Genomic DNA, 16,781 nt, shown 5'->3' with positions numbered 1-16,781 from the left:
AACAGTTCAGTGTTTCTTCTTGAACCATTCCCGGGTGCTTTTGATGTGTGTTTGTGGTTGTTGTCCTGCTGGAAGATCCAGAACCTTTAACAGATGCCGGTTTTGGACCTTAACAGTTATTATTTTCTATTAAAATGGTCCAAAAGAAACAAAAATGACTTCTTAGCAAATAGCAATTACTGAAGCCCGGACTGTCTGGGAGTGGTCTGAGTGGCCTAATTAGATGAGCCTAACGGGAGGAACCTGAAAACAAGCTGTTATTGGCAGAGAGGTTTGAAACTCTCTTTGTTATTGGTCTATGTCACCAGGCAGTCCAAAAATCCATCTCAGCAAAACAGGCTGAAATTTCAGGTGGTCTTTTCAAACTGCTCTTATACTAAAACAGCATTAGCATAATTTTCACAGTATTTTTCCAACATCATAGTATGGAAATACATATAAAACAGGGAAATTATGTTTTTACTGCACTGGGACAGAAAGGAGCATACCTCTCCACACCCATGAGCACAACTATATTTGTCTAAATTCAAGGATGTATTTTGTTATTTAATCAAAATAAAAGGTTAGTATGCCCATAAAATCTGTATGGGAGACAATACATGGGGCATTTAGGTATCCAGGGCTGTTGCAGGATTCAAGCAGAACATATATATAAGGGTATTTTACTAGAGTTCCAGAATACAATGTTTGTATTGAATCCACAACATATGACGTGCAGCTTCTACCTGAATAGTCTGCTATTCCTACTTGGAGACAACCAGTGTTTTTGTTAGTTTGTAGTGCTGTTTTCTACATTCTACCATCACAATGCCATTAATTCCCTGCTGTTTCCAGCAGCCACCATTCCATTGCAAAGAGTCATTTTTATTGATTCAGTTTCCATTTCCAGGCATCATTTAATATGATACACATTCACTTGTAAATATTGATATTTCTCAGTCAGTCTGTGCCAGTGTAAAGGCTATGAATGTTAGTTTATGAACATAATAGGCTCAAGGACAAGTGAGCTGAAGGAAGTAATGATGACAAAACAGTTTGAAGTACTTTTCTGTTCTCCAGCTACTGCTTGTTATTTAGTCACAGGCCAATAGGCTTCACAGGTGTGGTAATAGGCTGCCTCTATGTGGACGTTATGACAGTATGACTTACTGTTACGCTCTCTCCTCTACAGCACATGTACTGATAGTGTGCTGCCCTCTAGTGGGTCTGTTCAATAAGAGCCAATGCCTCTATGTGGACGTTATGACAGTATGACTTATTGTTCTGCTCTCTCCTCTACAGCACATGTACTGATAGTGTGCTGCCCTCTAGTGGGTCTGTTCAATAAGAACCTGGAGAAAAAATCTACATCCGTCCAATTCCCTTGGTTTTGTTCGTAGATTAAGAACAAGGCCTTAAAATGAAAATGTCATAATTATAATGCAACAAAAAAAAGTTCAACAGACTGTTTTTAATGTGATTGTTGTATGAGCTATTATTAAAGACAAACATTTGATATTTTGAATGAATTCCAGAATGGCCATCTAGTACACACTCAGTCAGTCAGCCGTAGTGACAAGTTTGTCTTTACTTTATTTCAGCTTTTGATTACATGGCAATGATAGAAACCTCAAATCAAACACTACGAAACAAAAACAAAATGGGCTAATAATAACATCATATTGCTACATTAAAACTCAAGAAATAACATGAAAAAAACAGATAAATCCACTATACATTTAAGTATATACAACCTTGATAAATAACCAGTAACCAAATTCTGTCTAGATTTCTGATTGTTTTATTTGCTGTTTCCTTGTCATCTCTATAAGCAGTCTGCTGAGACGAGGCTAGGAGAAACTAAATCAGGGAAACAGGGCTATGTGCTATGGAAGCAGATTCTTGGCACAACAAAAAAATATATTGAAATAAAACTAATACTGATGAATAATTTGTCAATATCGATGCTTCTTTATTTTTGTCATGAATGTGCCTCCATAAATGAGGAAAACCATGAATAACAGACAGCCAGGCACTGATCACAGAGTAGAGAGAAGGTTTTATGCACAAATAAAGCTGCATTTGCTGGATGCAATTGTGATGCCATGTACGATTCCACTTTAAAAACAAATCATGTATACCAAGGCTGACTTAAGAGGTCTTGCACTGGGAGAGTAGTTCACCACTATGGAGCATAGTGGTACATTCCTGATCAGAGTAGTTCCACCACTATGGAGCATAGTGGTACATTCCTGATCAGAGTAGTTCCACCACTATGGAGCATAGTGGTACATTCCTGATCAGAGTAGTTCACCACTATGGAGCATAGTGGTACATTCCTGATCAGAGTAGTTCACCACTATGGAGCATAGTGGTACATTCCTGATCAGAGTAGTTCCACCACTATAGAGCATAGTGGTACATTCCTGATCAGAGTAGTTCCACCACTATGGAGCATAGTGGTACATTCCTGATCAGAGTAGTTCACCACTATGGAGCATAGTGGTACATTCCTGATCAGAGTAGTTCCACCACTATGGAGCATAGTGGTACATTCCTGATCAGAGTAGTTCCACCACTATGGAGCATAGTGGTACATTCCTGATCAGAGTAGTTCCACCACTATGGAGCATAGTGGTACATTCCTGATCAGAGTAGTTCACCACTATGGAGCATAGTGGTACATTCCTGATCAGAGTAGTTCCACCACTATGGAGCATAGTGGTACATTCCTGATCAGAGTAGTTCCACCACTATGGAGCATAGTGGTACATTCCTGATCAGAGTAGTTCCACCACTATGGCGCATAGTGGTACATTCCTGATCAGAGTAGTTCACCACTATGGAGCATAGTGGTACATTCCTGATCAGAGTAGTTCACCACTATGGAGCATAGTGGTACATTCCTGATCAGAGTAGTTCACCACTATGGAGCATAGTGGTACATTCCTGATCAGAGTAGTTCCACCACTATGGAGCATAGTGGTACATTCCTGATCAGAGTAGTTCCACCACTATGGAGCATAGTGGTACATTCCTGATCAGAGTAGTTCACCACTATGGAGCATAGTGGTACATTCCTGATCAGAGTAGTTCACCACTATGGAGCATAGTGGTACATTCCTGATCAGAGTAGTTCCACCACTATAGAGCATAGTGGTACATTCCTGATCAGAGTAGTTCCACCACTATGGAGCATAGTGGTACATTCCTGATCAGAGTAGTTCCACCACTATGGAGCATAGTGGTACATTCCTGATCAGAGTAGTTCACCACTATGGAGCATAGTGGTACATTCCTGATCAGAGTAGTTCACCACTATGGAGCATAGTGGTACATTCCTGATCAGAGTAGTTCACCACTATGGAGCATAGTGGTACATTCCTGATCAGAGTAGTTCCACCACTATGGAGCATAGTGGTACATTCCTGATCAACAGCTGTGTTTTGTCTCAAATCCAATCCAAACATTCCAGGGTGTTCCAATTAGGAACGGACAGTCCACTGCCCAGGCTTGGTTTGTCCTATGGGTATTATTACTGTATTCCTAGGCGTTGTTTGTCTTACAGGTATTATTACTGTATTCCTAGGCGTTGTTTGTCTTACAGGTATTATTACTGTATTCCTAGGCGTTGTTTGTCTTACAGGTATTATTACTGTATTCCTAGGCGTTGTTTGTCTTACAGGTATTTTTACTGTATTCCTAGGCGTTGTTTGTCTTACAGGTATTATTACTGTATTCCTAGGCGTTGTTTGTCTTACAGGTATTTTTACTGTATTCCTAGGCGTTGTTTGTCTTACAGGTATTATTACTGTATTCCTAGGCGTTGTTTGTCTTACAGGTATTATTACTGTATTCCTAGGCGTTGTTTGTCTTACAGGTATTTTTACTGTATTCCTAGGCGTTGTTTGTCTTACAGGTATTATTACTGTATTCCTAGGCGTTGTTTGTCTTACAGGTATTATTACTGTATTCCTAGGCGTTGTTTGTCTTACAGGTATTTTTACTGTATTCCTAGGCGTTGTTTGTCTTACAGGTATTTTTACTGTATTCCTAGGCGTTGTTTGTCTTACAGGTATTATTACTGTATTCCTAGGCGTTGTTTGTCTTACAGGTATTTTTACTGTATTCCTAGGCGTTGTTTGTCTTACAGGTATTTTTACTGTATTCCTAGGCGTTGTTTGTCTTACAGGTATTTTTACTGTATTCCTAGGCGTTGTTTGTCTTACAGGTATTATTACTGTATTCCTAGACGTTGTTTGTCTTACAGGTATTTTTACTGTATTCCTAGGCGTTGTTTGTCTTACAGGTATTATTACTGTATTATTGTACAGTAAAGGATGCAACAGCTATTTGAAATAAGTGAGAGAGCTATTCCAATGCTTTAGGATGGTGAGTGTGGGTTGAAGAAGGTGAAACCTGGATTGTTCTAGCATTTTATACTGTGTCTACAAATGAGGAAGGACATTTAAGAGTGCTCCTATGGGATAAAAAGATAGGCGAGGGCATCTTTGTTGCATTTAAGAGGTAAAAATAACCAGCTCCACTTAGAAAGAGCATCTTTGTAAATTAGCTAACCAGCAGCATGATAGGACACATTTCATTGGGAGTGTCAAGTAGACAATGAATAGGAAATAGGATACCGGGAAAGGGGGATACCTAGTCATTTGTACACCATAAAATGTGATTATTGTTCCATTATCTTGTGTGTATGTTACATTTACAGAAAGTGAGCGAGAGAAAGAGAGAGGAGAAATATGAGAGGAAAAAGAGAGATGCGTGAAAGACAAGGAAAGAGAGAAGAGAAGAGAAAAGAGGACAGAATAGAGGGACAGGGCAGATGAGGACAATACCTCAATTTCCAGACACCTCAAAACTCTGTGAGCCCCTGAGTTGTGGCCCGTACTGACTGACAGATACACAGACACTCTCGCTGACAGACTCTCTAGTCCCCTGAATGGACCTCCAAGTCCAACAGGAAATGAAGTGCGATAGCTGAGCCCTCGCCCATAATCCCACACTAAGACCATGTGCAAACCACTCATCAGGGAAGTGTACATTAGTGCACACAATGGAAAACGAAAATGAACACATCTCATGGGACAAGTCAAGTTAGTCCCCACCTTTTTCAGTCCCCGTTCTTCCGTTTCGGTGCCTAATGAACACGACACTGTGTTTAACAACCGTGTTTTGGAGTGTGTTTTCACAACAAAGTTAGCACGTCTAAACTGCTGTCAAACATCTGGGGACACATATGAACAACGAAGAGTCGGGGGCAAACAGCTGTGGAGGAATACAGCTGTCAAAGCTCAATTATTGTCACAGATGATGTGCATATAAACAGGCAAATGTCATGGCAAACATGTTCATTTTAAAAACTCATTGTAAATGAACTCTTCCTTCAGTTACTGAGTGACAGTTTGGACAGAGTCTTAAGTTTATCCTGATACAGACCGATCCAGAGCCAAGTAACAATCTCCTGAGAGGCAACTTTGACAGAAAGACTTCAAAAAAGTTTATTCTCGTTTCAAAAAAATCGTCGGTTGGCAATATAACCCATTCCCCCTCAGTCTTTCTAAAAACCTTATCAAAAAGTAAAACTGAAACCCAAAAGCTCAAGATTCTGAGGGAAATATATACAGTAGTAAGCTCTACAAACACACGTTGCCCATCATATTAACGTATACAGAAAAGCATCTCACCTTTCCTTTTGAAAGCTAGTAAGAATATTTTGGTTGGGATGCCACAACAACTCCATCAGACCTGCTGAGTTTAGATGAGGTGTGTGTGTGTGTGTGTGTGTGTGTGTGTGTGTTGTGTGTGTGTGTGTGTGTGTTTTGTGTGTATGACTTCAGTGTACGACATTGGTGTGTGTGACAGTATGGGTGTGTGTGCACATGTCTTTTTGAGGGAGGGGATCCATTTTACCCAGAAAGCGATAGACCCCTTCCTCCCAAAATACACACAGCAAAGAGTTTAGAGAGAGACGGAGAGCATTCAGCCACAGAGACAGGAGCAGGGGGAAGAGGAGGAGGGGGAGGCAGGACAGCATGCACCCTGTCCTGTTGGTCGGTCTGTGGAATCCCAAAGCTAGAGCCTATCCCAGAGAAATGCTGACCGAGGCAAGAGGCCCCAACCCCCAGTCTGCAGCCCCTGCCCCAACCCCATCCCCAGGCCTGAAAACACAAGTCTCAGGGTCTCAGCAGGATGGGTCCAAACTCTCTCAACGGGGGGAAGAGGAGGAGTCCTGAGCAGCTCTAGTGTCTCTTCATGGAGGAGACCTTCTTCTTGCGGGTGGCCAGCATCTCATAGAAGGGATCCCTGCTGATGGCAGCTCTGTGAGGGTGGGGGTAGAAAGGGGGTAGTCAGTACACTCCCCTGGTGGGATAACCTAGTTTATTATCAATGTGTATGGTGGAAAGGAACAGAGGTCAAAAGGAAGCTACGAGAATTTTAGGATTACACATCAAATTAAGAGAGTATTTTAGGATTACACATCAAATTAAGAGAGTATTTTAGGATTACACATCAAATTAAGAGAGTATTTTAGGATTACACATCAAATTAAGAGAGTATTTTAGGATTACACATCAAATTAAGAGAGTATTTTAGGATTACACATCAAATTAAGAGAGTATTTTAGGATTACACATCAAATTAAGAGAGTATTTTAGGATTACACATCAAATTAAGAGAGTATTTTAGGATTACACATCAAATTAAGAGAGATAACAGGTAACTTTTTATTTGAATAGTATCTAAATTAGGGCTTCCATAAAACATTCATAACAAAATCACAACACATTCATAACCCATTCATAACAAAATCACAACACATATATAACCCATTCATAACCCATTCATAACAAAATCACAACACATCCATAACCCATTCATAACAAAATCACAACACATATATAACCCATTCATAACAAAATCACAACACATATATAACCCATTCATAACAAAATCACAACACATCCATAACCCATTCATAACCCATTCATAACCCATTCATAACAAAATCACAACACATATATAACCCATTCATAACCCATTCATAACAAAATCACAACACATCCATAACCCATTCATAACAAAATCACAACACATCCATAACCCATTCATAACAAAATCACAACCCATATATAACCCATTCATAACAAAATCACAACACATATATAACCCATTCATAACAAAATCACAACACATATATAACCCATTCATAACAAAATCACAACACATTCATAACCCATTCATAACAAAATCACAACACATCCATAACCCATTCATAACAAAATCACAAGACATTCATAACCCATTCATAACAAAATCACAACACATCCATAACCCATTCATAACAAAATCACAAGACATTCATAACCCATTCATAACAAAATCACAACACATATATAACCCATTCATAACAAAATCACAACACATATATAACCCATTCATAACCCATTCATAACAAAATCACAAGACATCCATAACCCATTCATAACCCATTCATAACAAAATCACAACACATTCATAACCCATTCATAACAAAATCACAAGACATCCATAACCCATTCATAACCCATTCATAACAAAATCACAACACAACCATTACCCATTCATAACAAAATCCCAACACATCCATAAGCCATTGATAAGTTGTTGATAAGCAGTAGTACTGACTTGATGCTGTTCATCCACTCATCCTTCTCCTCCGTGGTGGGAGCAGAGATCCTGTAGAAGGTGTGGTTCCCCTCCACCACTCTGCCGTCCGCCTCTGTCTTACAGGCCTTGATCACCTGGTCCTTGTTCTCTGGGATGAAGAGCTCAAAGCAGTTCTATGCAGAGGAGAGGAGAGGGAATCTAAATGGTGTTGTCTTGATTACTCAGGTCCTCCCTCCTCATCTTCTCTAAACACATTGGAGCAGAACATCTAAGGTTCCTCCAATCGGTTCTTCTCCTCCAAAACGTTTTGACAATGAGGCAAGGAGAGAGAATGTGAGGACTGCCACAACTGTATCAGAACTGCTGAGTTTAAGAAGGTGTGCGTGTGTGTGCTCCCGCACATTGGCTAACCGGGCTGTCTGCATTGTGTCCCTCCACCCACCAACCCCTCTTTTACGCTACTGCTACTCTCTGTTCATCATATATGCACAGTCACTTTAACCATATCTACATGTACATACTACCTCAATCAGCCTAACAGGTGTCTGTATATAGCCTCTACTCTTATTTCAAATGTCTTTTTACTGTTGTTTTATTTCTTTACTTACCTACACACACACACACACACACACACACACACACACACACACACACACACATCTTTTTCGCACTATTGGTTAGAGCCTGTAACTGTAAGTAAGTATTTCACTGTAAGGTCAGTGTTGTATTTGGCGCACGTGACAAATAAATTTTGATTTGATGTGCTGTTCCACACCACCACCAGGGGGAGACAACGTCTAGTCTGAGACATTATTGGACTATAATCTCCCCTTTCTGCCGAAGTGTGCACTTGTTCACTTCCCTTCATGGATTTGGAAGGAAATTACTGCAATATGGAAACTCCCTCTAACCCATGTTTACACCAATCCAATGCTGTCCATTGTATGGGGAGTAGTGAACTGGTGCACACTTCAGCAGGAAGGAGATGACAGGATGGATCAGTCCAAAATCATTTTGTCATATCTCGCAGATCTCAGAAGAGCACTCAGGTCAATATTTGTCCATGTCACACATCATTAGTTGTGTTGAGCAGCTACATGCCTCAATCGCAAACGAATGGGAGGTGAAATAACGGTCTTATTTCCTGATTATACTTCCTGATCATATTAAGATCAAGAAATTTGACGGTGTTCTTTTATCTCCAATGTGTGTGTGTTTTTACTATCCTTATGGGGACCAGAAGTCCTCACAATGATAGTAAAACAAGGAACATTTTGCCAGTCCCCACAAGAAAAAAATGACTATTTTAGGCTTAGAGGTTAGGTTTAGGGTTACAATTAGGGCTAAGGTCAGGGGTCAGGGAAAATAGGATTTTGAATGGGAATCAATTGTTTGGTCCCCAAAGGAGAGTAAAACAAACGTGTGTGTTATGTGGTCGAACCAGCAAAGAGTGCAGTGTGTGCTTACAGGCTTCTTGTCCTCAACCTCCCGGATGCTGAGGTTCTCCAGTGGAATGATCCCTCTGGGCTCTTTGTCCTATAGGACAGAAACATGGAAGTTAAGATGAACCTGTTAAGAGGACAGAAACATGGAAGTTAAGATGAACCTGTTTTAAGGACTGCTGTGGGACATGGCTTAAAATACAGACAGCAAAATGTGGTGTTACTAAAGGGATATTACACCACAAAATGTGGTGTTACTAAAGGGATATTAATCCACAAAATGTGGCGTTACTAAAGGGATATTACACCACAAAATGTGGTGTTACTAAAGGGATATTAATCCACAAAATGTGGTGTTACTAAAGGGATATTACACCACAAAATGTGGTGTTACTAAAGGGATATTACACTACAAAATGTGGTGTTACTAAAGGGATATTACACTACAAAATGTGGTGTTACTAAAGGGATATTACACTACAGAAAGTGGTGTTACTAAAGGGATATTACACTACAAAATGTGGTGTTACTAAAGGGATATTACACTACAAAATGTGGTGTTACTAAAGGGATTTACACTACAAAATGTGGTGTTACTAAAGGGATATTAATCCACAAAATGTGGTGTTACTAAAGGGATATTAATCCACAAAATGTGGTGTTACTAAAGGGATATTAATCCACAAAATGTGGTGTTACTAAAGGGATATTACACTACAAAATGTGGTGTTACTAAAGGGATATTACACTACAAAATGTGGTGTTACTAAAGGGATATTACACTACAAAATGTGGTGTTACTAAAGGGATATTAATCCACAAAATGTAGCGTTACTAAAGGGATATTACACTACAAAATGTGGTGTTACTAAAGGGATATTACACTACAAAATGTGGTGTTAGTAAAGGGATATTACACTACAAAATGTGGTGTTACTAAAGGGATATTACACTACAAAATGTGGTGTTAGTAAAGGGATATTACACTACAAAATGTGGTGTTACTAAAGGGGTATTACACTACAAAATGTGGTGTTAGTAAAGGGATATTACACTACAAAATGTGGTGTTACTAAAGGGATATTACACTACAAAATGTGGTGTTACTAAAGGGATATTACACCTCAAAATGTGGCGTTACTAAAGGGATATTACACTACAAAATGTGGTGTTACTAAAGGGATATTACACCTCAAAATGTGGCGTTACTAAAGGGATATTACATAACCGATGGCTTCCAGTTCCAGTCCAGTACTTACAGTGGTGTACTCAAAGGAATACAGACAGTTGTACTTACAGTGGTGTACTCAAAGTAATACAGACAGTTGTACTTACAGTGGTGTACTCAAAGTAATACAGGCAGTTGTACTTACAGTGGTGTACTCAAAGTAATACAGGCAGTTGTACTTACAGTGGTGTACTCAAAGTAATACAGGCAGTTGTACTTACAGTGGTGTACTCAAAGTAATACAGACAGTTGTACTTACAGTGGTGTACTCAAAGTAATACAGGCAGTTGTACTTACAGTGGTGTACTCAAAGTAATACAGACAGTTGTCTGTGAGAATGAACCATCTTCTCTTCCAGGTCTTGACGCGTCCCCCTGAGGAATAGAGAGACTGTGTTAGCCAGACTCAGGGGGGGGGAGAGAGAAAGAGAGGGATGGGCACCGGACAGCGGAGGACAGAGCAGCAGACAGGCAGACAGACAGACGCATGGATAGACAGACGGGCAGATAACAGGTATAAAACTACAACTCCCATCTCCCTACATTCCCCATCAAGCACCGCACAGTACCATGCTCCTCCGGAAACCCACACCATAGCATCTAGACAACCAGTTATTCTACTCTACATGAGAGAGAAGCATGAGATTACAGAGGAGTTCTGTTGACTAAACTGGGCTTTGATAAGACCAAGGTATTCTGTAATCGCCTTTTTAAACTCTTGTGCCGGCCTGTTGGCTCCGATATGTTCTTTTCACATTTTCCTTTCAGAACAGTTCCAGCAACTATGGTGGATGCATAACCGGGCCATCTCAGTACAGCTTGGTTCGGCTCAGCTCTGTAGTGAAAAGCCCTTAGCCTTATAGATTAGACAGAACCGTATATCATGTTGAATACTGTCTGAAACCTGAGTGCTCATTTTAACTGTCCCATCTCTCCTCTGTAGGTCCTCAATATAGCTGACCCAGGACTTAGTCTCTCCCAGAGTAGACAACCTCTAAAGGAGATCAACAGCCTCTAAAGGAGGTCACCAGCCTTTCAGAGTAGACAACCTCTAAAGGAGATCAACAGCCTCTCAGAGTAGACAACCTCTAAAGGAGATCAACAGCCTCTCAGAGTAGACAACCTCTAAAGGAGAGCAATAGCCTCTCAGAGTAGACAACCTCTAAAGGAGATCAACAGTCTCTCAGAGTAGACAACCTCTAAAGGAGATCACCAGCCTCTCAGAGTAGACAACCTCTAAAGGAGATCAACAGCCTCTCAGAGTAGACAACCTCTAAAGGAGATCAACAGCCTCTAAAGGAGATCAGCAGCCTCTCAGAGTAGACAACCTCTAAAGGAGATCAGCAGCCTCTCAGAGTAGACAACCTCTAAAGGAGATCAACAGCCTCCCAGAGTAGACAACCTCTAAAGGAGATCAACAGCCTCTCAGAGTAGACAACCTCTAAAGGAGATCAACAGCCTCTCAGAGTAGACAACCTCTAAAGGAGATCAAGAGCCTCTAAAGGAGATCAGCAGCCTCTCAGAGTAGACAATCTCTAAAGGAGATCAGCAGCCTCTCAGAATAGACAACCTCTAAAGGAGATCAGCAGCCTCTCAGAGTAGACAACCTCTAAAGGAGATCAACAGCCTCTCAGAGTAGACAACCTCTAAAGGAGATCAACAGCCTCTAAAGGAGATCAACATCCTCTCAGAGTAGACAACCTCTAAAGGAGATCATTAGCCTCTCAGAGTAGACAACCTCTAAAGGAGATCACCAGCCTCTCAGAGTAGACAACGTCTAAAGGAGATCAACAGCCTCTCAGAGTAGACAACATCTAAAGGAGATCAACAGCCTCTAAAGGAGATCAACAGCCTCTCAGAGTAGACAACCTCTAAAGGAGATCAACAGCCTCTCAGAGTAGACAACCTCTAAAGGAGATCAACAGTCTCTCAGAGTAGACAACCTCTAAAGGAGATCAACAGTCTCTCAGAGTAGACAACTTCTAAAGGAGATCAACAGCCTCTCAGAGTAGACAACCTCTAAAGGAGATCAACAGTCTCTCAGAGTAGACAACCTCTAAAGGAGATCAACAGTCTCTCAGAGTAGACAACCTCTAAAGGAGATCACCAGCCTCTCAGAGTAGACAACCTCTAAAGGAGATCAACAGCCTCTAAAGGAGATCAACATCCTCTCAGAGTAGACAACCTCTAAAGGAGATCATTAGCCTCTCAGAGTAGACAACCTCTAAAGGAGATCACCAGCCTCTCAGAGTAGACAACGTCTAAAGGAGATCAACAGCCTCTCAGAGTAGACAACATCTAAAGGAGATCAACAGCCTCTAAAGGAGATCAACAGCCTCTCAGAGTAGACAACCTCTAAAGGAGATCAACAGCCTCTCAGAGTAGACAACCTCTAAAGGAGATCAACAGTCTCTCAGAGTAGACAACCTCTAAAGGAGATCAACAGTCTCTCAGAGTAGACAACTTCTAAAGGAGATCAACAGCCTCTCAGAGTAGACAACCTCTAAAGGAGATCAACAGTCTCTCAGAGTAGACAACCTCTAAAGGAGATCAACAGTCTCTCAGAGTAGACAACCTCTAAAGGAGATCAGCAGCCTCTCAGAGTAGACAACCTCTAAAGGAGATCAACAGCCTCTAAAGGAGATCAACAGCCTCTCAGAGTAGACAACCTCTAAAGGAGATCAACAGCCTCTCAGAGTAGACAACCTCTAAAGGAGATCAACAGCCTCTCAGAGTAGACAACCTCTAAAGGAGATCAACAGCCTCTCAGAGTAGACAACCTCTAAAGGAGATCAACAGCCTCTCAGAGTAGACAACCTCTAAAGGAGATCAACAGCATCTCAGAGTAGACAACCTCTAAAGGAGATCAACAGTCTCTCAGAGTAGACAACCTCTAAAGAAGATCAACAGTCTCTCAGAGTAGACAACTTCTAAAGAAGATCAATAGCTGGGATATAAAACCAAACACTTGTTAAAGTTTAGACCTCCAAGAGTTAATGAGATCCTACTATGGGGAATGTCAAATAGTACTACTAACAATTGGCTCAAATCCTTTGCCTCTTTCACACCCGGCGGGGGTGTCTCTGGTTAACTCAGCAGCTCAGTGATCTGTGGCAGACCCCCGACCCCACCGCCACTCCCACTTCCTGTTAGGGAGAAACCTGATCAGAGCAGCAGATGGCAGCTAGCTCACGCTGGGAGGAAGAGATGCCAATAAACAGTGTCTGGGAGGGGGGGGCAGGAAACTGGAACTAACCTGGAGATATGCTAGTAGGCTACTCACTCTATAGGCATCTCAGGCTGGAACTTTCTGGCGTTGGCCGTATTCACAGTGATATTTGATATAAACACCAGTCAATTTACTGTCTGAAGACACCTTTCTGTCCAATTAGGTCATTTCTGGACAATATTTCTGTCCGTTTAAGGGACCCCTTTTGCCTCCTCTAAGTCTAAATACCCTCCATCAAAACGAAATGGTATGGATACACCGTGTACATGGACACACACCTACATGCTCCAGGAGAAAACACCATACATACCATTTGTGATTAAAGACAAATCAATATGATGACATAAATGCTTGTCTGGCTGTTCAATGTCTGGCTGTTCAATGTCTGGCTGTTCAATGTCTGGCTGTTCAATGTCTGGCTGTTCAATGTCTGGCTGTTCAATGTCTCGTTGTTCAATGCCTGGCTGTTCAATGCCTGGCTGTTCAATGCCTGGCTGTTCAATGCCTGGCTGTTCAATGTCTGGCTGTTCAATGTCTCGTTGTTCAATGCCTGGCTGTTCAATGCCTGGCTGTTCAATGCCTAGCTGTTCAATGCCTGGCTGTTCAATGTCTGGCTGTTCAATGTCTGGCTGTTCAATGCCTGGCTGTTCAATGTCTGGCTGTTCAATGTCTGGCTGTTCAATGTCTGGCTGTTCAATGTCTGGCTGTTCAATGTCTGGCTGTTCAATGTCTGGCTGTTCAATGTCTGGCTGTTCAATGTCTCGTTGTTCAATGCCTGGCTGTTCAATGCCTGGCTGTTCAATGCCTGGCTGTTCAATGCCTGGCTGTTCAATGTCTGGCTGTTCAATGTCTGGCTGTTCAATGCCTGGCTGTTCAATGCCTGGCTGTTCAATGCCTAGCTGTTCAATGCCTGGCTGTTCAATGCCTGGCTGTTCAATGCCTGGCTGTTCAATGCCTGGCTGTTCAATGTCTGGCTGTTCAATGTCTGGTTGTTCAATGCCTGGCTGTTCAATGCCTGGCTGTTCAATGCCTGGCTGTTCAATGTCTGGCTGTTCAATGTCTGGTTGTTCAATGTCTGGCTGTTCAATGTCTGGTTGTTCAATGCCTGGCTGTTCAATGTCTGGCTGTTCAATGTCTGGTTGTTCAATGCCTGGCTGTTCAATGCCTGGCTGTTCAATGTCTGGCTGTTCAATGCCTGGCTGTTCAATGCCTGGCTGTTCAATGCCTGGCTGTTCAATGCCTGGCTGTTCAATGTCTGGCTGTTCAATGTCTGGCTGTTCAATGTCTGGCTGTTCAATGTCTGGTTGTTCAATGCCTGGCTGTTCAATGTCTGGCTGTTCAATGCCTGGCTGTTCAATGCCTGGCTGTTCAATGCCTGGCTGTTCAATGCCTGGCTGTTCAATGTCTGGCTGTTCAATGTCTGGCTGTCCAATGTCTGGCTGTTCAATGTCTGGCTGTCCAATGTCTGGCTGTTCAATGCCTGGCTGTTCAATGCCTGGCTGTTCAATGCCTGGCTGTTCAATGCCTGGCTGTTCAATGTCTGGCTGTTCAATGTCTGGCTGTTCAATGTCTGGCTGTACAATGTCTGGCCCTACTGAAAGTGCCAAGGTCGTTGAACTGTTACACCACCACCAACATTAGTATGAAGACACTAAACAGACACACTAAGAAAAGCCATCTACCAAGACAGAAGAGCAGTGTTGTGGACAGCATCTAACAGAGGTGCTGATCACAACAGGCCAGAAAAGACACACTTGTATTGATCATATAGCAGCGATGCTAATGTATATGATCACCTATCACACTACAGAGGTCATGAGAGGGCACTTAAACAATCGCCGTCCCGATATCCACATACCAGCACACTTCTTAGTATGAAACAATGGAGGCTGCTGATGGGAGGAAGGTTCATAATAATGTCTGGAATGGAGCCAATGGAATGGCATCAAACACATGGAAACCATGGAAACCATGTATTTGATACCATTCCACTCATTCTGCTCCAGCCATTACCACGAGCCTGTCCTCCCCAATTAAGGTGCCACCAACCTCCTGTGGTATTGGGCAGGTATTCTAAGTAGTGGGCTAGTGTGGACATTGGAACATGACCACAAACACGTTCTCCTTGCTGCCATTTAGTCACTGTGTTATCGTCATCTTGTCCTCAGAACGTGACATATGAATGTTGAAACGACACTTGACAGACAGACTCATGTAGAGACAAATGGCAGAATCTCACAGCTGATGATATGACAGTTGATTGGCTTGGAGGAGATTGTGATTGATTGATGATTGGTTGACCACTTCAGTTCCTGTCAGTCACTCAGAGAGCGAGGACCCTGGCAAAAAATATCCCAGACAAGGCGGCTTTGCCGGAGGAGATTTTTGTTGGGCGGTGCAGGCAGGTCAGGGGGTGCCGGACTGGGGAGGAGTGGAGGAGGAGCGATCGCCCATGCACAGGGGGGTCAGAACAGAGAAGGTTCGGAGGGACCTGGGTCATGTTTAGTAATGAGAGAATGTTTTGAAATGGAGTGAAACAGTGAGGTACTGTAACAGCTGAATTTGTTCAATAAGAAAGCAGAGTTTTGTTTTGCCAGGACATGACCCAGGACATGTTCAGCACTGGTCTCTTTTCACCACCAGCTTCAAGTCACATAAAATAGATTGTATAATTGTATCATACTGTGATTAACAGGGGCAACTTGGTTGTCAAAATGACTTTTAAATTGATGAGGAAGACCTCCGGATTTATATGACAAGTAAAATGTGCTTTCCTTGGTCCTATCAGATGATTCAATCTCTATTCCTAAACACACTAGCTAGTATGTAGCCTATATTCTAAACACTAATTATGTAGTGCACTTATGCATTGTTCCATAGATAGTCCCAGTTGGTCCCCACTCCCCTCCTAACCTCCCCTTCTCAACACACATCCCCCATTCTCCATTCTCCCCACCCCCACCTCACTGTAGTCCAGTCCAGCACCACACCAGACCAGACCAGACCTGGGATCACAGTAGTTGTTTTCTTTCAAATACTTTGAGCGTTTGAGTGATCCTGCCTGGAGGGTTTTGTACTTTTGGTTCCATTGTGCCAGGTGCCAGGCTAGCTCAATCAAGAGCTGCTGAAGTATTTGGAAGAAAACAAATGTTATTTGAACCCATGTCTGCACCAGACCAAAGCCACACCAGCCCAGGCCAAAGCCAGACCGGGCCAAAGCCAGACCATCACCCTTCAGG

At 42.1% G+C, this 16,781-nt stretch overlaps 1 protein-coding gene and 1 long non-coding RNA gene across 8 annotated transcripts in view; both read right to left on the bottom strand.

The window, feature by feature from the left end:
• Nucleotides 1-1,552: 1,552 nt before the first annotated feature.
• LOC110487087 (cytohesin-1) overlaps nt 1,553-16,781 on the bottom strand; it is a 128,092-nt gene continuing 112,863 nt past the window's right edge. For 3 of the 4 annotated variants that reach the window (XM_036941848.1, XM_036941847.1, XM_036941849.1), the window contains exons 10-13: nt 10,612-10,690; nt 9,112-9,180; nt 7,663-7,817; nt 1,553-6,315 (exon numbers count right to left, since the gene is read on the bottom strand). In XM_036941848.1, the coding sequence (XP_036797743.1) occupies nt 6,237-6,315; nt 7,663-7,817; nt 9,112-9,180; nt 10,612-10,690 (382 nt within the window). In that variant the 3' untranslated portion in view covers nt 1,553-6,236. The remainder of the gene's footprint in view (nt 6,316-7,662; nt 7,818-9,111; nt 9,181-10,611; nt 10,691-16,781) is intronic. The other variant, XM_036941846.1, reaches the window with a different exon arrangement.
• Nucleotides 10,697-13,344, bottom strand: LOC118938347. Of its 4 annotated transcripts, none has more exons than XR_005035635.1 (4): nt 12,667-13,344; nt 11,679-12,461; nt 11,363-11,584; nt 10,697-11,305 (listed from the first exon to the last, which is right to left on the bottom strand). It is a non-coding gene; the product is annotated as an uncharacterized LOC118938347 (long non-coding RNA). The 4 variants fall into 4 exon arrangements; XR_005035636.1 differs by having other exon boundaries at nt 11,363-12,461; nt 12,667-12,945; nt 12,983-13,344; XR_005035633.1 differs by having other exon boundaries at nt 11,363-12,461.

The sequence above is a fragment of the Oncorhynchus mykiss genome, chromosome 13 (assembly GCF_013265735.2).
Source record: "Oncorhynchus mykiss isolate Arlee chromosome 13, USDA_OmykA_1.1, whole genome shotgun sequence".
NCBI lineage: Eukaryota > Metazoa > Chordata > Actinopteri > Salmoniformes > Salmonidae > Oncorhynchus > Oncorhynchus mykiss.
Note: the sequence above shows the minus strand (reverse complement) of the source record. Positions and strands in the feature narration are given on the sequence as shown.